This window comes from Gymnodraco acuticeps, unplaced genomic scaffold (genome assembly GCF_902827175.1).
Source record: "Gymnodraco acuticeps unplaced genomic scaffold, fGymAcu1.1, whole genome shotgun sequence".
Taxonomy (NCBI): Eukaryota; Metazoa; Chordata; class Actinopteri; order Perciformes; family Bathydraconidae; genus Gymnodraco; species Gymnodraco acuticeps.
In genome coordinates this window covers 1-23,770 of record NW_022990600.1, presented here as the reverse complement: position 1 = coordinate 23,770, position 23,770 = coordinate 1, and the positions used below count along the sequence as shown (strand labels likewise).

General features: G+C 37.6%; 1 protein-coding gene across 1 annotated transcript; it reads left to right on the top strand.

Moving 5' to 3' along the window:
• Window positions 1-1,432: 1,432 nt before the first annotated feature.
• Window positions 1,433-23,616, top strand: frzb (frizzled related protein; the record flags this gene model as incomplete). Its single annotated transcript, XM_034228942.1, is given in 3 exon segments — window positions 1,433-1,683; window positions 17,347-17,595; window positions 23,581-23,616. Coding segments are annotated over 3 exon segments (493 nt in total), but the record flags the coding sequence as incomplete, so codon positions are not given.
• Between the last annotated feature and the right edge of the window lie 154 nt (window positions 23,617-23,770).

Genomic DNA, 23,770 nt, shown 5'->3' with positions numbered 1-23,770 from the left:
GTGTGTGTGTGTGTGTGTGTGTGTGTGTGTGTGTGTGTGTGTGTGTGTGTGTGTGTGTGTGTGTGCGTGCGTGTGTGTGTGTGTTGGCTGTAACTCAACCTGAACATGGGAAGCTCCCCCAACATCTGACAACCATTACTGCTCACACACACACACACGCACACACACACAGTTTGCAGTGTCATACTTCTGATCGTTATAAAGTCTTGACATTTTGCAAAGATATATTTGAGAGAAATCCTAACAGAACAGTTTCTAAGTTTTTAGATCAAATAATAAATCCCACTTTTATAAGCAATCAAAGTGAAAAAAATGTCTTCTTTATGCTTTTAATTTACACTTTAATTACATGTTAAGGTAATAAGTGTGTACTTATTATGGTATGGACACATTTTGGGCAAATATCTAAGTGGAAATGTTGAGATCACTTTAGAAAAACCTTTTATCAGGAGATTGTGGGAAAAGGTTAACATCGCGTGTATTAAGTGTCTTTTATTTGTATTTAGTGTCTTTATTTTGTATTAAGTGTCTTTTTCTTCAACTATATCATGCAGTCAGTCATGATAGTCTTTAAGAGCATGGGACTAAAGTAACATTCATATTTTGGGGGGTTCCCCGGATACGAGATCCCACTTCAGTAAAACAATCAGAAGTATCACATGACCACCTGTCGTGAGAGAAGTGGTGAAGTACATTTAGCAGAAACTGGATGCAGTGTTTCTTCTTAACCCTGCATTCAAAATGTTACTTAGAACGTCTTAAAGTACTTTCATCAAAATGTACTTAAGTAAAAGTACTTATAATGCAGAAGACAATCTTTTAAGGATGATACATATTAGTTTTATTATAATTATCGATGCACTAAAGTCTAATGTATGTGTGTTTGAATCTGCATTGTAACAAGGTATTAAATGCATGTAGTAAAAAGTACAAAATGTACCTCTGAATGTTGATATGAAGCAGCAGGAAATGGGAATGATCAAGTGGTTAAAAGTTGTACAGTACTTGAGTGCATGTACTTAGTTACTTTAGTTACTTACTTTGAATGTTTACTTTCCCAAAAATATTCACTTTATAATCACGGATGACAAAAAACCGTCCAAATGTTCACATGTGTTTATGTCATGTTGTCTGAATCTCCTCGTACCTCAACATTGCACCTAAGTACTCTAGCTTTACTTAAGTTCATGTACTTAGTTACTTTCTACTTAAGTATTTTTCCTGGTACCCCAACCACAGTACTGATCACTGATTTCATGGAGGAAGAAGGGATAGAGGATGTGAGAGAAGGAGGGATAGAGGAAGGAGGAAGATGAGGAAGAGGAGGAGGAAGGAGGAGGAGGAGGAAGGAGGAGGAGGAAGAAGGAAGGAGGAGGTGAAAGCCTTCATAAGAGAGCCGCTCCTCCACTCCAGCTTCAGTCCCTCCGCAGGAGTTTTATCTGGATCTATATATCCCTCCGCGCCTCCGCCCCGCCATGCTCTCCCCGGGGCTCTGCGTCTCTCTGCTGGCCGCCTGCCTCGTTCTGTTCCCGGCTGTGGAGGTCCGGGCCGCCTCCTGTGAGCCGGTGCGGATCCCGCTGTGCTGGTCCATGCCGTGGAACATGACCAAGATGCCGAACCACCTCCACCACAGCACGCAGGACAACGCGGTGCTGGCCATAGAGCAGTTTGAGGGGCTGCTGGGTGAGTGATGATAAGCCCCCCGAAACAGTCAATTAACTCTAACTCAAGTTTCAAGTTTCAAAGCTTTATTGTCATGTGCACAGCAGCTGCAGCTGTTTGACCTCACAGGCAATAAGACTATCAAACAGCTGAGCTCTGTAAAGTGCCGATCTACTTATTTATATAAATAGTTATCGCTGCAATAAAACGTATTTAATGTTGTCTTAATGTATATTATTAAATGTCACATTATGTTCTTGTACATATCATATTCTACTTACATGTATACAGACTTCTTACACTATTTGTATTTTATTATGCATTGTTGGAGGAGCTCAGGTCAGAAGAATGTCATCGCCTTTTCTACACTGTAGCTGATGTGCATATTAAAACATTTGAATTGTAGATGTGAAGATGAAAAACTGAAGTCCTCCTCCAACAGAGCAACATGAATATATATATAGGACATAGAACGAATAAAACAGATCAAATAGTGCAAGAGAATGTTTGGAGATGTGCAAGTAACTAAAAATGGCCAGAGTATTTTTAGTTGTGGTACTTGATGCTACTTGTTAGTGGAGAAAGAGTATTATTTATCTGTGGTATACAACGTTTACATGGTCTGAGTACTTACATCTCTGTTCTACTACACAATGTTTCAGAGCCATATATTGTACTTGTTATTCCACTAAACTGTATGTGTTTGATAAATGCAGATTCAGATTTACAATGGAAAGAACAACAAACAATATGTGGGCTTTGTTTGTTGTTTTGTTGACTATTTCCAGACATTTTCCGATCTTAAAATGAGTGGATTAAACCCATGCAATCATATAATAAATCATTAGTTGCAGCCCTAATTTGTTTATTCAACTAATTAGAAGCATATGCATCAAGTAGTACCTCAAATAAAATCAATAAACATGTAAAAAAAAAAATGTATTATGTATTAATAATTAAAGGCTTCATTTTTGAATTACTGGACAGATTCATACGTTTGAATTGCCCAGGCAAACACTTAAATATAATTGTAAATTAATTCAAACTTATATATAGAAATCTAAATATATTTTGAGACAGAAAATGTCTATACAAGTTCAGTTTTCTAAAAAAGTGTTAACAGATACATGAATACCATCATCTTATACTCACCCGAACAGTGTCAACGTGTTTACAAGGGACTACTTTCTTCATCTTGCTTCACAAAAAAGCAGCATTCTCGATATTTACTTTGTAATACACACCTGCACAGAGACATAGCCGTGACCCCGAAGAGAAATCATACTTACATCATACTTAAATCCAAATCATGATGACGTTTCTACACAATGTGCAGCAGTAGCGTAGCATAGCACGTTAGCATCATGCTACATCAATGCTGGGTCCTCTTCTCCTCATTTACCTCTGCAGGAGGAATCAAAAACACTTAGCAGAGCTGGATCTGATTATAACTCTCAGGAAACCTTACACCATCTCTTTCCTTGGAAACAAATGTGTGGAAAGCTTCGTCTTGATTACGTTTTCTAAAGAGACTGTGGCTCAGAGTCACAGAGAAAGAGAACTGGTGGTTTCTGGAGGAACGTTTCATTATTTTCTTCATGGAGGAGGAACATCGTCCTGACTCTGAGCATCTTCTCACATATGAACAGACTCATATCCTAAAGCCCATAAACATGATACCGGGAACAGAGACCCTGGTGTTTCCTGAGGACTGTTGCTAAAACCCTGAAACAGCAGCAGCAGCATGTGTTTAGCATCGTGCGCTACGCTAACAGAGAGAATTATGCAAACACTGAAACAATGATTGAACCAAAATGTAATTAGATCTTCAGAGCGCGCTGACACAATACTGACTTTATCCAGGTGTAGATAAACACCAACAGACTCAAAATAACACCTTACAGTCCAGGGGCGGTTCTAGGGGGGGCCAGTGCCCCCTAACACTGACCTCTGACCTCCCTGTGGCCCCCCTAACAATGACAAGTTGTTTTTTTGGTTTTTTTAAATGTATATTTTCTGGTACTCAGGATGTTGTTGCTGTAATGTGAGATTGTGCAGACACCCTTATGTAAAGTAGAGATGTAACTGTTCATTGCCTTTATTTTTATATAAATATGGTGTGAGTGCAAACATTGCACTATAACTTAAGCTGAAGCTAACAGTAATAACTATAAGATCTATCTGAAATAAATAAGTGTACTGAAACAAATACCAATAACTGTATTGCATTGTTTTCTTATGCGCAATTACTTCATACTGTCTAGTTCTCTTTTTCGTCCTGCATTTATTGTGCCCCCCTCAGAAAATAACTGGCCCCCCAGTGGCCCCCCCAGTCAAATTGGTCTAGAACCGCCACTGTTACAGTCGTTATTAGCCCAAACTAAAATGTGGTTTGAGGTCGTCTTCTGTCTTACAAGATAAATCCAGTTTGTTTTTATTAAATCAGTCTTTATTATAGTTTCTACCATAACAGTCACTAAAACAGCTTCAAAGTCACTCCTGATGATGGGAATTCACCATTAATGGGTGTGCGTTTTGGCACTGCAAGATAACATCTGTTTATTTCTCATCCCTAGTTGCAACTACAATTATTTGTTACTTTTTCCTGTGCATTTATGAAGTGTATAAATCATGAGAACGAAGAGTAAACATGCATATCACAGTTTCCTAAAACCAAAGATGATGTCATTAAACGTCATGTCCTTTTCGTCTGATAAAACCAAAAGGTATTGTTTCACTTTTAAATGTAAAATGTACATTTAAGGAACTAGAACTGACAGATATTAGGCACATCTTTCTAGACAAAATGTAGATGAATCCTGTCAATATTCAGTTCAGAGTAATCGCTGCAGCTTTAATGTGCATCCTTTGGAGTTTTAAATGCCATATGCACATTGCTTTGTTCAACTACAGCAGCGGTTTTCAAAGTGTGAGGCGCGCCTCCCTGGGGAGGGGCGCCAGAGAGCTTCAGGGGAGGCGCAGCAGCGAGAAAGAAATAACGAGAAAAAGACGAGTAAAGTGTCACTTGCACACTTGTGGCTGTCTGTGGAGACTGAGGTCCCCCACCTCGCCAAAAAGGCTGTCAAAGTGCTCATTCCCTTCACCTCCACCTACCTGTGTGAGTGCGGGTTTTCCGCATTGACTTTGATCAAAAGCAAGTGCCGGTCAAGGCTGCAGCCAGAGGATGATCTGCGTTTATTCCTGTGTGCTTCAAAGACGCAGACTCATTGTTCCCACTAAAGTAGGGCTGAGTCTAATAAGGAGGCAAAATTGACGTTCAGTGTGTTGCCGGGAGCATATAAGGATTCATCCACGATGTTGAAAATGTTAAAAAAGTTTAAAACATAAAGATAAAAAGGTTTTAAAAAGTTATTGTTTAATGTTTTAAGGAGGTGACGTTACTCAGCCAATCAATTGGGTGCAGTCGGTGAGTCAGCACGATAGATTCAAACACACACACACACACACACACACACACACACACACACACACAGAGACGAGACAAGAGGAGAGAAACACTCGGAGTCATTTCAAATGGCGGAAGGTAGACAGCGAAAACAGAGCATTTAATTACATGTTCTCTTACTGGACCTCTTTGAAATGCAATTGAATACCCCGGAGGGGGCGCAGCTGTTCTCTGAGGGGAGGCTCACCTTCCCACACTTTGAAAACCCCTGAACTACAGCATTTGTGACGGTTTCAGGGACAAACGTGAGCTTTTTGACATGGCATCAAATTATAACCCAGTGATTGGAAGTCATTCAAAGTTATTATGTGTTAATTAAATGCCTTTTATACCTTTGATGCATGCTGTCCTCTGCAGAGTGAAGATGCATAACTCCTTAAAATGATAGAAACCGAAAAATACTATATGACTTTGTGATTTAATCAAGCCTGCATGAAGGGTTAATGGTTAATGGTGGAGGTGATATAACATGATGTGACAATATTTCACCTTTAATACCTTCATCACACCTCCTCTTTTTACTTTTATTAATAAAAACGTTTCTAATAATAATCATATTAAGTGTTTTTAAGGCTCTCTGCAGACTTGCGGTATTTTTCTGGGCAGCATCACCGTTGGGAAGGAACTCTTTTCAGACCAATAACAGATGAAACTCTCAAAAATAGACCAGAGATTTTGGATTTTCAGTGCAAGTAATGGCTGTTAATCCGACCTTGAGGCTCTTAGGTTGCGGTCGAATAGTCCAAAAATCAGCTCCTATCGTCTATCCCTATCGTCTATCCCTATCGTCTGTTCCTATCGTCTGTTCCTATCGTCTATCCTATCGTCTATCCTATCGTCTATCCTATCGTCTATCCCTATCGTCTATCCTATCGTCTATTCCTATCGTCTATTCCTATCGTCTATCCCTATCGTCTATCCTATCGTCTATCCCTATCGTCTATTCCTATCGTCTATTCCTATCGTCTATCCCTATCGTCTATACCTATCGTCTATACCTATCGTCTACCCCTATCGTCTATACCTACCGTCTATCCCTACGGTCAATCCCTACGGTCTATCCCTATGGTCTATCCCTATGGTCTATCCCTATGGTCTATCCCTATGGTCTATCCCTATGGTCTATCCCTATGGTCTATCCCTATGGTCTATCCCTATGGTCTATCCCTACCGTCTATCCCTATCGTATATTCCTATGGTCTATCCCTATGGTCTATCCCTATCGTCTATCCCTATCGTCTATCCCTACCGTCTATCCCTACCGTCTATCCCTATCGTATATTCCTATGGTCTATCCCTATGGTCTATCCCTATGGTCTATCCCTATCGTCTATCCCTATGGTCTATCCCTATCGTCTATCCCTATGGTCTATCCCTATCGTCTATCCCTATCGTCTATCCCTACCGTCTATCCCTACCGTCTATCCCTATCGTAGATTCCTTGACCTCTGAGTGAAACGTCATGGGGATAAGGGATAGTGGAGACTGCGGTGCTTTGAGAATCCGACTGCACTTTCACTATCCGACGTGTTTCTGATGCGCCAGCGGACGTCATGAATGTGCGTCTGCTGCTGTGGGGAAACTATGGAAACTACAGTTTTCTATACAGCGGACTACAACATGGATGTTCAATAAGAACGAGGGACTCCTGTAAACTCATCTAGAGACTCTGTGCTCTGACGCTGTTGCTTTATGCTTTATGAACGTGGACAACAGAGAAACAGATTCTTCAGGACCAAAGTTGGAATTGAAATAAAAAAGGAAAGTGAAGCTTCTGCTCGTCCCCCTCTCCCTCCGGTCCACATTAATACAAATGATCCCAATACGTATGATTGATGAAAAGATCTTAAATCAATACAAATGTATTTATTATAAACGTTAGTCCTTAACATCTATCACTGTGTATATCACCATTCAAACATCTTTTAAAAGTTGAACAAACCCCACACAGCTCAGTAAAGACTGAGATGTTGACTTTATTTGATCATTTCAGTAAAAACTAACGTTCATATTTCTCTTTTTGATTATAATACTGATGAACGTTCAGAACAAAGCACTTTGGCAACTTACCACATACGTTTTAAAATGCTTAATAAGCACCGTAACTTTCATGATATCATTTCTCCGTCATAATCGGTTGTTTCCGTGAACGGCCGACTGTTGTGTGGCGCCAAATGCTGCGGCTGCAATGCATTGTGGGGCAGCATTTTCTCCTCTCCTTTCGGTGAGGGAGGTCCAGTGGTTCCTAAGCTAAAGGAGGTTATAAAGGAAGTTTGAAACCTCCTTTCCTTTCATCTAGAGAATTGGAACGGCACTTTTCATGGCTGCCAGTGAGGGACTTCCGGGTCATTTCACTCCGTTAGGAAGGGTCCTGAGCTAAATGGACTATTCGACTGCAACCTTAGTCTTCTTCCTTATCAAACTACCTGTCAGATTTCAATAGTTGCATCCTTTTCTAAGATGTTTTAAACCAAACCTTTCACATCTTTATATGTTTTACATATCTAAACATGTGTTACTAGTTTAGTTTCTGGCCTCAGAGCAAAGGTTTCTTTGTATTTTATTCTTAATCCTTTGTGTTTTTCTTTTAAAGTTTCCCATTTCAGACACTAATTAGCCAACGCATACACTTTATGATATGTCTGATTTTGGTTTAATTCGTTATGCATGTGAATAACTGTTCAAATATCAGTGTGTATTTCTTCTAGATAGTTTCATTGCAGCTACAAACATTAACAAAAGGCATGGCATTGTACAATACAAATTAAAAAACATATTCTTTGAAGTGAGTTAGCTGTCTTTAACTTTCAATGTAAAGTCAGGCCCTAGTTCTGTGGTGTCTCTGGAGCTATTTAAAATCCATACAAGAGGAATCAAACCTAAGGGCATGTGGACAAGCTTATTAACTTCTATAATATTCCATGCACACACATCTGTCTTCTATAAATACATTGAGGTGTTGGCTGGAGCTGCAGCTCAGCTGAGGTCGGAGGAATGGAGCTGAACGTGGAAAGGCAACGAGCTTAAAACCAGAACATTTTTCCTAATGAAAGAGCAGAAACGAGGAGGCAGATCCAGGTCAGAAGTTCACTTTCTGAGAGTCCATTGTGGAGCAAAAGCTCTGCAGGAAAAACACGCAGGATCAAAACCTGCTCTGGTCGTCATGTGTGAAGTGTTACCAGAGGAGGGAAGCAATGGAGTCCAAATACTTTGTTACTGTACTTAATGTTTCTGGTATCAATACATTACTCCACTACTTATTTTCTGACCACTTTTTACTTTGACTTCTTACATGTTGAACAAAAATACCTGTACTTTCTACTACTTACATGTTGAACACAAATACCTGTACTTTCTACTTCTTACATTTAGAACACAAATACGTGTACTTTCTACTTCTTACATGTTGAACCCAAATACCTGTACTTTCTACTCTTACATGTTTGAACTCAATACTTTCACTTCTTAACATGTTGACCCCAAATACCTGTAACTTTCTACTATATCACGATGTTGAACTCAAATACTTTCTACTTCTTACATGTTGAACCCAAAATACTTTCTACTTCTTACATGTTGAACACAAATACCTGTACTTTCTACTTCTTACATGTTGAACACAAATACCTGTACTTTCTACTTCTTACATGTTGAAACTCAAATACCTGTACTTTCTACTTCTCACATGTTTTGAACACAAATACTTTCTACTTCTTACATGTTGAACACAAATACCTGTACTTTCTACTTCTTACATGTTGAACACAAATACTGTACTTTTACTTCTTACATGTTGAACCCACATACCTGTACTTTCTACTTCTTACATTTGAACACAAATACCTGTACTTTCTACTTCTCACATGTTGACACCAAATACCTGTACTTTCTACTTCTTACATTGAACACAAATACCTGTACTTTCTACTTCTTACATGTTGAACCCAAATACCTGTACTTTCTACTTACATGTTGAACACAAATACCTGTACTTTCTACTTACATGTTGAACACAAATACCTGTACTTTCTACTTCTTACATGTTGAACCCAAATACCTGTACTTTCTACTTCTTACATGTTGAACACAAATACCTGTACTTTCTACTTCTTACATGTTGAACACAAATACCTTACTTTCTACTTCTTACATGTTGAACTCAAATACCTGTACTTTCTACTTCTTACATTTAGAACACAAATACCTGTACTTTCTATTTCTTACATGTTGAACTCAAATACTTTCTACTTCTTACATGTTGAACCCAAATACCTGTACTTTCTACTTCTTACATGTTGAACCCAAATACCTGTACTTTCTACTTCTTACATGTTGAACACAAATACCTGTACTTTCTACTTCTTACATGTTGAACACAAATTACCTGTACTTTCTACTTCTACATGTTGAACTCAAATACCTGTACTTTCTACTTCTTACATGTTGAACAAATACCTGTACTTTCTACTTCTTACATGTTGAACACAAATACCTGTACTTTCTACTTCTTACATGTTGAACCAAATACTGTACTTTCTACTTCTACATGTTGAACCAAATACCTGTACTTTCTACTTCTACATGTTGTTGAACACAAATACCTGTACTTTCTACTTCTTACATTTGAACACAAATACCTGTACTTTCTACTTCTTACCATGTTGAACCAAATACTTTCTACTTCTTACATGTTGAACAAAATACCTGTACTTTCTACTTCTTACATGTTGAACACAAATACCTGTACTTTCTACTTCTTCACATGTTGAACACAAATACCTGTACTTTCTACTTCTCACATGTTGAACACAAATACCTGTACTTTCTACTTCTTACATGTTTGAACACAAATACCTGACTCTACTTCACATGTTGAACAAATACCTGCTTACACTACATGAGAACACAAATACCTGTACTTTCTACTTCTTACATGTTGAACACAAATACCTGTACTTTCTACTTTTACATTTAGAACCAAATACCTGTACTTTCTACTTCTTACATGTTGAACACAAATACCTGTACTTTCTACTTCTACATGTGAACAAAATACCTGTACTTTCTACTTCTTACATTTAGAACACAAATACCTGTACTTTCTATTTCTTACATGTTGAACCTCAAAACCTGTACTTTCTATCTTACATGTTGAACAAAATACCTGTACTTTCTACTTCTTACATGTTGAACACAAATACCTGTACTTTCTACTCTTACATGTTGAACCAAATACCTGTACTTTCTACTTCTTACATGTTGAACAAATACCTGTACTTTCTACTTCTTACATGTTGAACCAAATACCTGTACTTTCTACTTCTTACTGTTGAACTCAAATACCTGTACTTTCTACTTCTTACATGTTGAACACAAATACCTGTACTTTCTACTTCTTACATGTTGAACACAAATACCTGTACTTTCTACTTCTTACATGTTGAACCAAATACCTGTACTTTCTACTTCTTACATGTTGAACACAAATACCTGTACTTTCTATCTTACATGTTGAACTCAAATACCTGTACTTTCCTTCTTACATGTTGAACACAAATACCTGTACTTTCTACTTCTACTTCGTTACATGTTGACTCAAAAATACCTGTACTTTCTTACTTCTTACATGTTGAACTCAAATACCTCGTACTTTCTACTTCTTACATGTTGAACTCAAATACCTGTACTTCTACTGCTTACATGTTGAACTCAAATCACCTGTACTTCTACTTCTCACATGTTGAACCCAAATACCTGTACTTTCTACTTCTTACATGTACTTTCTACTTATTACATGTTTGAACATCAAATACCGGTACTTTCTAGTTCTTACATGTAGAACCACAAATACCTGTACTTTCTACTTCTTAATGTTGAACACAAATACCTGTACTTTCTACTTCTTACATGTTGAACTCAAATACCTGTACTTTCTACTTCTACATGTTGAACTCAAATACCCTGTACTTTCTACTTCTTACATGTTGAACACAAATACCTGTACTTTCTACTTCTTACATGTTGAACACAATACCTGTACTTTCTACTTTCTTACATGTGAACTCAAATACCTGTACTTTCTACTTCTTACATGTTGAACAAATACCTGTACTTTCTACTTCTTACATGTTGAACACAAATCCTGTACTTTCTACTTCTTACATGTTGAACACAAATACCTGTACTTTCTACTTCTTACATGTTGAACCCAAATACCTGTACTTTCTACTTCTTACATGTTGAACTCAAATACCTGTACTTTCTACTTCTTACATGTTGAACCCAATACCTGTACTTTCTACTTCTTACATGTTGAACTCAATACCTGTACTTTCTACTTCTTACATGTGAACCAAATACCTGTACTTTCTACTTCTTACATGTTGAACTCAAATACCTGTACTTTCTACTTCTTACATGTTGACTCAAATACCTGTACTTTCTACTTCTTACATGTTAGACACAAATACCTGTACTTTCTACTTCTTACATGTTGAACTCAAATACCTGTACTTTCTACTTCTTACATGTTGAACTCAAAATACCTGTACTTTCTACTTCTTACATGTTGAACTCAAATACCTGTACTTTCTACTTCTTACATGTAGAACACAAATACCTGTACTTTCTACTTCTTACATGTTGAACACAAATACCTGTACTTTCTACTTCTTACATGTTAGAACACAAATACCTGTACTTTCTACTTCTTACATTTAGAACACAAATACCTGTACTTTCTACTTCTTACATGTTGAACACAAATACCTGTACTTTCTACTTCTCACATGTTGAACTCAAATACCTGTACTTTCTACTTCTTACATGTTGAACACAAATACCTGTACTTTCTACTTCTTACATTTAGAACACAAATACCTGTACTTTCTACTTCTTACATGTTGAACACAAATACCTGTACTTTCTACTTCTTACATGTTGAACACAAATACCTGTACTTTCTACTTCTTACATTTAGAACACAAATACCTGTACTTTCTACTTCTCACATGTTGAACACAAATACCTGTACTTTCTACTTCTTACATGTTGAACACAAATACCTGTACTTTCTACTTCTTACATTTAGAACACAAATACCTGTACTTTCTAACTTTCTTTACATGTTGAAATCAAATACCTGTACTTTCTACTTCTTACATGTTGAACTCAATACCTGTACTTTCTACTTCTTACATTTAGAACCAAATACCTGTACTTTCTACTTCTTACATGTTAGAACACAAATACCTGTACTTCTACTTCTTACATTTAGAACACAAATACCTGTACTTTCTACTTCTTACATGTTGAACCCAAATACCTGTACTTTCTACTTCTTACATTTAGAACACAAATACCTGACTTCTACTTCTTACATGTTGAACTCAATAACCTTCTTTACTTTTACATGTTGAACACAAATACCTTGTACTTTCTACTTCTTACATGTTGAACCCCAAATACCTGTACTTTCTACTTCTTACATTTAGAACACAAATACCTGTACTTTCACTTCCTTACATGTTGAACACAAATACCTGTACTTTCTACTTCTTACATGTTGAACTCAAATACCTGTATTTCTACTTCTTACATGTTGAACACAAATACCTGTACTTTCTACTTCTTACATGTTGAACTCAAATACCTGTACTTTCTACTTCTTACATTTAGAACACAAATACCTGTACTTTCTACTTCTTACATGTTGAACTCAAATACCTGTACTTTCTACTTCTTACATGTTGAACACAAATACCTGTACTTTCTACTTCTTACATTTAGAAACAAATACCTGTACTTTCTACTTCTACATTTGAACTCAAATACCTACTTTCTACTTCTTACATGTTGAACCCAAATACCTGTACTTTCTACTTCTTACATTTAGAACACAAATACCTGTACTTTCTACTTCTTACATGTTGAACCCAAATACCTGTACTTTCTATTTCTTACATGTTGAACCCAAATACCTGTACTTTCTACTTCTTACATGTTGAACTCAAATACCTGTACTTTCTACTTCTTACATGTTGAACCAAATACCTGTACTTTCTACTTCTTACATGTTGAACACAAATACCTTGTACTTTCTACTTCTTACATGTTGAACACAAATACCTGTACTTTCTACTTCTTACATGTTGAACTCAATACCTGTACTTTCTACTTCTTACATGTTGAACACAAATACCTGTACTTTCTACTTCTTACATGTTGAACTCAAATACCTGTACTTTCTACTTCTTACATGTTGAACTCAAATACCTGTACTTTCTACTTCTTACATGTTGAACACAAATACCTGTACTTTCTACTTCTTACATGTTGAACTCAAATACCTGTACTTTCTACTTCTTACATGTTGAACACAAATACCTGTACTTTCTACTTCTCACATGTTGAACTCAAATACCTGTACTTTCTACTTCTTACATGTTGAACCAAATACCTGTACTTTCTACTTCTTACATGTTGAACTCAAATACCTGTACTTTCTACTTCTTACATGTTGAACTCAAATACCTGTACTTTCTACTTCTTACATGTTGAACTCAAATACCTGTACTTTCTACTTCTTACATTTAGAACACAAATACCTGTACTTTCTACTTCTTACATGTTGAACTCAAATACCTGTACTTTCTACTTCTTACATTTAGAACACAAATACCTGTACTTTCTACTTCTTACATGTTGAACTCAAATACCTGTACTTTCTACTTCTTACATGTTGAACACAAATACCTGTACTTTCTACTTCTTACATTTAGAACACAAATACCTGTACTTTCTACTTCTTACATGTTGAACTCAAATACTTTCTACTTCTTACATGTTGAACCCAAATACCTGTACTTTCTACTTCTTACATTTAGAACACAAATACCTGTACTTTCTACTTCTTACATGTTGAACCCAAATACCTGTACTTTCTATTTCTTACATGTTGAACCCAAATACCTGTACTTTCTACTTCTTACATGTTGAACTCAAATACCTGTACTTTCTACTTCTTACATGTTGAACCCAAATACCTGTACTTTCTACTTCTTACATGTTGAACACAAATACTTGTACTTTCTACTTCTTACATGTTGAACACAAATACCTGTACTTTCTACTTCTTACATGTTGAACTCAAATACCTGTACTTTCTACTTCTTACATGTTGAACACAAATACCTGTACTTTCTACTTCTTACATGTTGAACTCAAATACCTGTACTTTCTACTTCTTACATGTTGAACTCAAATACCTGTACTTTCTACTTCTTACATGTTGAACACAAATACCTGTACTTTCTACTTCTTACATGTTGAACTCAAATACATGTACTTTCTACTTCTTACATGTTGAACACAAATACCTGTACTTTCTACTTCTCACATGTTGAACTCAAATACCTGTACTTTCTACTTCTTACATGTTGAACTCAAATACCTGTACTTTCTACTTCTTACATGTTGAACTCAAATACCTGTACTTTCTACTTCTTACATGTTGAACTCAATACCTGTACTTTCTACTTCTACATGTTGAACTCAAATACCTGTACTTTCTACTTCTTACATGTTGAACTCAAATACCTGTACTTTCTACTTCTTACATGTTGAACTCAAATACCTGTACTTTCTACTTCTTACATGTTGAACACAAATACCTGTACTTTCTACTTCTTACATGTTGAACTCAAATACCTGTACTTTCTACTTCTTACATGTTGAACTCAAATACCTGTACTTTCTACTTCTTACATGTTGAACTACAAATACCTGTACTTTCTACTTCTTACATGTTGAACTCAAATACCTGTACTTTCTACTTCTCACATGTTGAACACAAATACCTGTAACTTTCTACTTCTTACATGTTGAACTCAAATACCTGTACTTTCTACTTCTTACATAGTTGAACTCAAATACCTGTACTTTCTACTTCTCTCATTTTCCCAAACAGCTGGTTCCTTTAGTCTGAATGTGTGTTTGATGCGTGATCATTATTCTTTAGAGTCATTGCGTGCCTATTGATTTGAACACGATCCGTGTATCCATCATTTCCTGGTCTTCTCTAAAGAAGAGGGACCAATGGAAACGTTGTCATGTTGCCGTTGTTCAGCATGGAAACATTCATTAGCTAACAATGACATTATTGTTCTATTAATATAAAGGGAGGTCAGGTACTCTTTAAAACAGCTGCTAGTTATGGGTACTTTTTACTGAAGTACATTTCAAAGCCTCTTTACTTTCACTTGAGTAAAGAAGTTTAGTCAGTACTTCTACTTTTACCAGAGTATTTTTAAACACGAGTATCTGTACTTCTACTTGAGTAAATAAAGGATGTGTGTACTCTGCGGTTATCCACATGTCCCTGAACGCACCGTTCCCTCGCTGATGTAAGAAGGGAGTCCTCTCTCCAATGTCAGCCAACCGCTGCCCTGGGACACATGCAGCAGAGGCCTAAAGAAACACAGGGTTTCCCCAAAAATGTCCGACAACGGAAAAGGAAACATCTGAAGTATTATTATAGTTTATGTTTCCCTGCAGATAAAAAAGAGCTGAACCATTCTGCTCCCTCAGGGTCGAGCTTTTATAGCTCAGATGGAAACGAGGCTGCACCACGTTGAAAAAAAAGCACTTTTCATCAGACAAGTACTACTTTGTGGTCGTCTTCATCCTTTCTGTAGCGGAGATTGTGTTTTTTAATAAAGAGTTGAAGCATTTAACAGAACCTAATTTCCAGCTGGAAAGGCGGAGGTTTGCAGCAGCTTTTGATCAAAGGTCTGACTGTCTCCCCAAAAGCCATGTATACAGAGGAGCAGGAAACTAAAGGGACATAAGACATGATAATTATAACCGGTAACATCTGTATGATAATTAGTCAGCCTGTGTATTCTAACTGCGAGGAAAACAACCCAAGATGTACAAATGAACAGTGACCTTATATATAATTAAAGGAGACTTGTGATGCATTTCCATGAGAGATACTTTCATAAAAACATACATCTTTTCTCTGAGAAGATGATTTGAATTGAAAGTATTGTCCTTTGCATAAACCAGGAAAAACATTGTTGTATGACTTGGGTTGAGGTTAGCCTAACCCTAATTTACTGTATTATAGTTCAAGTTGTCTTACAGAAAAAGGGACCCTAACCATCGGCTCCTCAGGGTACATTTCTATAGTTTCAGATTGAACCATGTCGAGAGAAAGCACAACTGATATTTCTGTAATATAACAATAAACTTTTCGTCAGACAGGATCCTGTTTCGGGTCAAGCTCATCCTTTATGCATTTCCATTTAATACATAACGTTTTTTTGTGGGTTTTTCTCAAGAATCCGAGTTACTGGAGTCCTTTCAGATAGGCTTCTCTTTCAGTCGTTATGGGACCAAAATTATTTGCATCAACCAGGATAAAAACTGTTGCATGACGCGTGGATTTGCATCACATGGACTAGGGTTATAAAGATTACAAAGAACTCAATGGTGCTGTGATGCCCCTGTGGGTTCATAACAGTGCTCTAGGAGGAGATTCAGGTGATAAGGGGGGGGGGGGGGGGGTTACCTTGGTTGCTGATTGGCTAATGGTTACACAAGACACAACATCGTTATGACATCATAAAGTGGCCAAAATGTGATCAGCTCAGACTTCCAGAGTCTCTTTCCACAGAGGGGACACATGTTGATGTAGAAGAGACATGAAGAAGAGGGGACACATGTTGATGTAGAAGAGACACGAAGAAGAGGGGACACATGTTGATGTAGAAGAAACATGAAGAAGAGGGGACACATGTTGATGTAGAAGAGACATGAAGAAGAGGGGACACATGTTGATGTAGAAGAGACACGAAGAAGAGGGGACACATGTTGATGTAGAAGAAACATGAAGAAGAGGGGACACATGTTGATGTAGAAGAAACATGAAGAAGAGGGGACACATGTTAATGTAGAAGAGACATGAAGAAGAGGGGACACATGTTGATGTAGAAGAGACATGAAGAAGAGGGGACACATGTTGATGTAGAAGAGACACGAAGAAGAGGGGACACATGTTGATGTAGAAGAGACATGAAGAAGAGGGGACACATGTTGATGTAGAAGAGACATGAAGAAGAGGGGACACATGTTGATGTAGAAGAGACATGGAGAAGAGGATTTTGCATGATAGGTGAGGGTTAACATCCATTGGTAACGCTCCTCTCTGTGTTCAGGTACGGGCTGCAGCCAGGATCTGCTCTTCTTCCTCTGTGCGATGTACGCTCCCATCTGCACCATCGACTTCCAGCACGAGCCCATCAAACCCTGCAAGGCCGTGTGTGAGCGGGCGAAGACCGGCTGTGAGCCCGTGATGAAGAGATACAACCACAGCTGGCCCGACAGCCTGAGCTGCAGCGAGCTGCCGCTGTACGACCGGGGGGTCTGCATCTCGCCCGAGGCCATCGTGAAGGCAGAGGGGCCAGGTACATATACGTTCATCAAGGATGTTATATTTAAGACTGAGATGTGTCTCCAAAGTCGAGCTGATAACGAATTAGTCGACAAACAGAAAAATAACTGGTAACTTTATGACAATTAATCTATAATTGACCAATTCATATATATATAAATCTTAATGCAAAAATGCCCGGAAATATTTTTCAGCCTCTCAAATATGTATATTTCGTGTTCTTTTACTATTTTATATTAAAGTGGATGAAGTAGATATATTTTAGTTTTGGAAGGACACAGTAAGACATTTCAAGACCTTTGACTTTGACTTTGAGAACATAACGGACATGTTTGAATTTAATTGAATTGATTTATTTAAAACAAGGGACAGTTAATTTTTAATTTTTAATTAATCAACATATTTAAAACATGTAAAAGTACTCAAATTAGCCAAAAGGCTAGTTTCACTTTGAGAGACAGAAAGACACAACAAGCGGGAGGTTTTTGAAGATCTACTGAATATTGAAAATGAAGGGAAAGTAATGAGCCACTACTACAGTTTAGGTGTGGTTTTCCCTGCATTTTGGGGGGGGTGCAGGTTTATTCGAACAGCACCTTGCACTAAATATTACGAGGCCGTGCTTCTCTGCCACTGTTGGCCAGTCTGAGCACTGGAGATCCACCTCTTAAGTACAATCGTACGAGGCAAACTCTAACCCTAACTTCTGTAATGTTATAAACTCTATCACTTTCTCCTGTGAACACCTCAGAATTGAAACTTCTTCTGTGTCTCTATATTCCCCTCTCTAAGTGAAAGACCTGGCCCATCAGGAAGCCGTTCTGCCTGCTTTATGAACCCTATCGTAGATCTCTGACATGTTTCTACTCTCAGCAGAGTTTCGTGAGTCATTTCCCCTCGACTTCACTCCCACTGACTCTCTCAAAGAGCTCCTTGATGCAGGCGGCCCACTCCTTTTACACTCAATAAAACCCTCACTGTCCTCGCTTCTTTAAACAGGCCTGAGACCAGCAAGTCATCTCAATCCCCTTGACCTCCATAACGATTCGCCCACATATCAGCGGGGTTTGGGGATTTTCCCTCGCCGTGATTTCTTGATTTGTTGAGGTTCAGAGTGGGAGTTTCAGTCGGGAAGTTATACGTTTCTCTCTTGTGCTTAAGAGGTGGGAAGTAGTGGAGTACAAATATTTTTTTACTGTACTTGAGTACATTTTTCTGGTATCAGTACTTTACTCCACTATTTATTTTTCTGACGACTTTTTACTTTGACTTCTTACATTTTGAACCCAAATACCTGTACTTTCTACTTCTTACATGTTGAACACAAATACCTGTACTTTCTACTTCTCACATGTTGAACTCAAATACCTGTACTTTCTACTTCTTACATGTTGAACACAAATACCTGTACTTTCTACTTCTTACATGTTGAACTCAAATACCTGTACTTTCTACTTCTTACATGTTGAACCCAAATACCTGTACTTTCTACTTCTTACATGTTGAACTCAAATACCTGTACTTTCTACTTCTTACATGTTGAACTCAAATACCTGTACTTTCTACTTCTTACATGTTGAACACAAATACCTGTACTTTCTACTTCTTACATGTTGAACACAAATACCTGTACTTTCTACTTCTCACATGTTGAACTCAAATACCTGTACTTTCTACTTCTTACATGTTGAACACAAATACCTGTACTTTCTACTTCTTACATGTTGAACTCAAATACCTGTACTTTCTACTTCTTACATGTTGAACCCAAATACCTGTACTTTCTACTTCTTACATGTTGAACTCAAATACCTGTACTTTCTACTTCTTACATGTTGAACTCAAATACCTGTACTTTCTACTTCTCTCATGTTGAACTCAAATACCTGTACTTTCTACTTCTTACATGTTGAACCCAAATACCTGTACTTTCTACTTCTTACATGTTGAACCCAAATACCTGTACTTTCTACTTCTTACATGTTGAACCCAAATACCTGTACTTTCTACTTCTTACATGTTGAACTCAAATACCTGTACTTTCTACTTCTCTCATTTTCCAAACAGCTGGTTCCTTTAGTCTGAATGTGTGTTTGGTGCGTGATCATTATTCTTTAGAGTCATTGCGTGCCTATTGATTTGAACACGATCCGTGTATCCATCATTTCCTGGTCTTCTCTAAAGAAGAGGGACCAATGGAAACGTTGTCATGTTGCCGTTGTTCAGCATGGAAACATTCATTAGCTAACAATGACATTATTGTTCTATTGATATAAAGGAAGGTCAGGTACTCTTTAAAGCAGCTGCTAGTTATGGGTACTTTTTACTGAAGTACATTTCAAAGCCTCTTTACTTTGACTTGAGTAAAGAAGTTTAGTCAGTACTTTCACCAGAGTATCTTTAAACACGAGTATCTGTACTTCTACTTGAGGAAAGGATGTGTGTACTTCTACTTGAGGAAAGGATGTGTGTACTTCTGCCATCTCTGACCTTAACAACAGAAACCCAAAGTCTCTGTGTCTAAACTGTTCGCTAACTTGATGTTGAATTTGAAGTCACTGTGACACAGAGAGCGCTGCCAAGAGCTCGGTTTCTGCTCAGATTAGATTAGATGTTCTCTATTCATTCCCAAAACTGCTCACGAAATGAAACCCCACTAAAAGTAGTCCCTGCAGATGAGAAGTAAAGACTATATATAGACTATCCCGCAATGAAACAGTAGATTGGCATGATTTTCAGTTATTTTGACCACATTAAAATATACACTTTTACACACACTTTCCTTGCCGTTGGCTGTGTGCCGCTGCCTTGGCTTTGGAGTTAAACATTTCCCAACTTGGGATCAATAAAGTACTTCTTGTGTTATTATCTTATCTTAAATGCTAGCTGCACTGTCTCTCCATATGTTTATGCTTTGTGGGATTGACATATTTTGCCATGTCATCACCGTTCATATCTATCGCCCAGAACCACCGGAGGAAATCACTGTTTATCTGGTTTTGTCATTAAGAATTGGTTCCATCTGCAAGAACTTTAAAGTGTATCAATGAAAATGCAAAATAAGGTTTTGTGAAAGTTGCATGTTAGAATACAATTAACCCTCTGAAGACTCAGGGTCATGGTGAAGACATGATGAAGACGTGATGAAGACATGGTGAAGACATGATGAAGACATGGTGAAGACATGATGAAGACATGGTGAAGACATGATGAAGACATGATGATGACATGATGAAGACATGGTGAAGACATGATGAAGACATGATGAAGACATGGTGAAGACATGATGAAGACATGATGAAGACATGATGATGACATGATGAAGACATGATGAAGACATGATGAAGACATGATGAAGACATGATGAAGACATGGTGAAGACATGGTGAAGACATGGTGAAGACATGATGAAGACATGATGAAGACATGGTGAAGACATGATGATGACATGATGAAGACATGGTGAAGACATGATGAAGACATGATGAAGACATGATGAAGACATGGTGAAGACATGATGAAGACATGGTGAAGACATGATGAAGACATGGTGAAGACATGATGAAGACATGATGATGACATGATGATGACATGGTGAAGACATGATGAAGACATGGTGAAGACATGATGAAGACATGGTGAAGACATGATGAAGACATGATGAAGACATGATGAAGACATGGTGAAGACATGATGAAGACATGATGAAGACATGGTGAAGACATGGTGAATACATGATGAAGACATGGTGAAGACATGATGAAGACATGATGAAGACATGATGAAGACATGATGAAGACATGGTGAAGACATGGTGAAGACATGATGAAGACATGATGAAGACATGGTGAAGACATGGTGAAGACATGATGATGACATGATGAAGACATGATGAAGACATGGTGAAGACATGATGAAGACATAATGAAGACATGATGAAGACATGATGAAGACATGATGAAGACATGATGATGACATGATGAAGACATGATGATGACATGATGAAGACATGGTGAAGACATGATGAAGACATAATGAAGACATGATGAAGACATGATGATGATATGATGCAGACATGATGAAGACATGATGAATACATGATGAAGACATGATGATGACATGATGATGACATGATGAAGATATGATGATGACATGATGATGACATGATGAAGACATGGTGAAGACATGGTGAAGACATGGTGAAGACATGATGAAGACATGATGAAGACATGATGAAGACATGATGAAGACATGATGAAGACATGATGAAGACATGGTGAAGACATGATGAAGACATGATGAAGACATGATGAAGACATGGTGAAGACATGATGATGACATGATGAAGACATGGTGAAGACATGATGAAGACATGATGAAGACATGATGAAGACATGGTGAAGACATGATGAAGACATGATGAAGACTCAGTGATGAAGACATGATGAAGACATGGTGAAGACATGATGAAGACATGATGATGACATGATGATGACATGGTGAAGACATGATGAAGACATGGTGAAGACATGATGAAGACATGGTGAAGACATGATGAAGACATGATGAAGACATGATGAAGACATGGTGAAGACATGATGAAGACATGATGAAGACATGGTGAAGACATGGTGAAGACATGATGAAGACATGGTGAAGACATGATGAAGACATGATGAAGACATGATGAAGACATGATGAAGACATGGTGAAGACATGGTGAAGACATGATGAAGACATGATGAAGACATGGTGAAGACATGGTGAAGACATGATGATGACATGATGAAGACATGATGAAGACATGGTGAAGACATGATGAAGACATAATGAAGACATGATGAAGACATGATGAAGACATGATGAAGACATGATGAAGACATGATGATGACATGATGAAGACATGATGATGACATGATGAAGACATGGTGAAGACATGATGAAGACATAATGAAGACATGATGAAGACATGATGATGATATGATGCAGACATGATGAAGACATGATGAATACATGATGAAGACATGATGATGACATGATGATGACATGATGAAGATATGATGATGACATGATGATGACATGATGAAGACATGGTGAAGACATGGTGAAGACATGGTGAAGACATGATGAAGACATGATGAAGACATGATGAAGACATGATGAAGACATGATGAAGACATGATGAAGACATGAAGACATGATGAAGACATGATGAAGACATGATGAAGACATGATGATGACATGATGCAGACATGATGAAGACATGATGATGACATGATGATGACATGATGAAGACATGATGAAGACATGGTGAAGACATGATGAAGACATGATGAAGACATGATGAAGACATGATGAAGACATGGTGAAGACATGATGAAGACATGATGAATACATGATGAAGACATGATGAAGACATGATGAAGACATGGTGAAGACATGATGAAGACATGATGAAGACATGATGAAGACATGGTGAAGACATGGTGAAGACATGATGAAGACATGATGAAGACATGATGAAGACATGATGATGACATGATGAAGACATGATGAAGACATGATGATGACATGGTGAAGACATGATGAAGACATGGTGAAGACATGATGAAGACATGATGAAGACATGATGCAGACATGATGAAGACATGATGAAGACATGATGAAGACATGATGAAGACATGATGAAGACATGATGATGACATGATGAAGACATGGTGAAGACATGATGAAGACATGATGAAGACATGATGAAGACATGATGAAGACATGGTGAAGACATGGTGAATACATGATGAAGACATGGTGAATACATGATGAAGACATGATGAATACTTAAGCCATCAAATGAAATGTTGTTGATGGAAACGTTGACAGAATATAATTGTAGGGCTCTAACAACAGCTAAAGACCAATATGTGTGTGTGGGTAAACAGCTATCAATATATGTTGTTATTCTGTACGTGGTTTCTGACACCATTCCTCTCTGTCTCTGCAGATCCTTTCTACCAGGACCCAGCCAGGTGTAACCCAGGTGAGGCTGACATTCCACCTCTTTTTTACCCAAGATTTGCAAGAAGTTAGCGTATCGTGTTCTCTCGTTGAATAGATACTAGGTGGATCAGGTTAAACACAAGTGCTTTAGGTGGAAAAAAACGAATATACCACCTCAGAATCTCCATAAAACA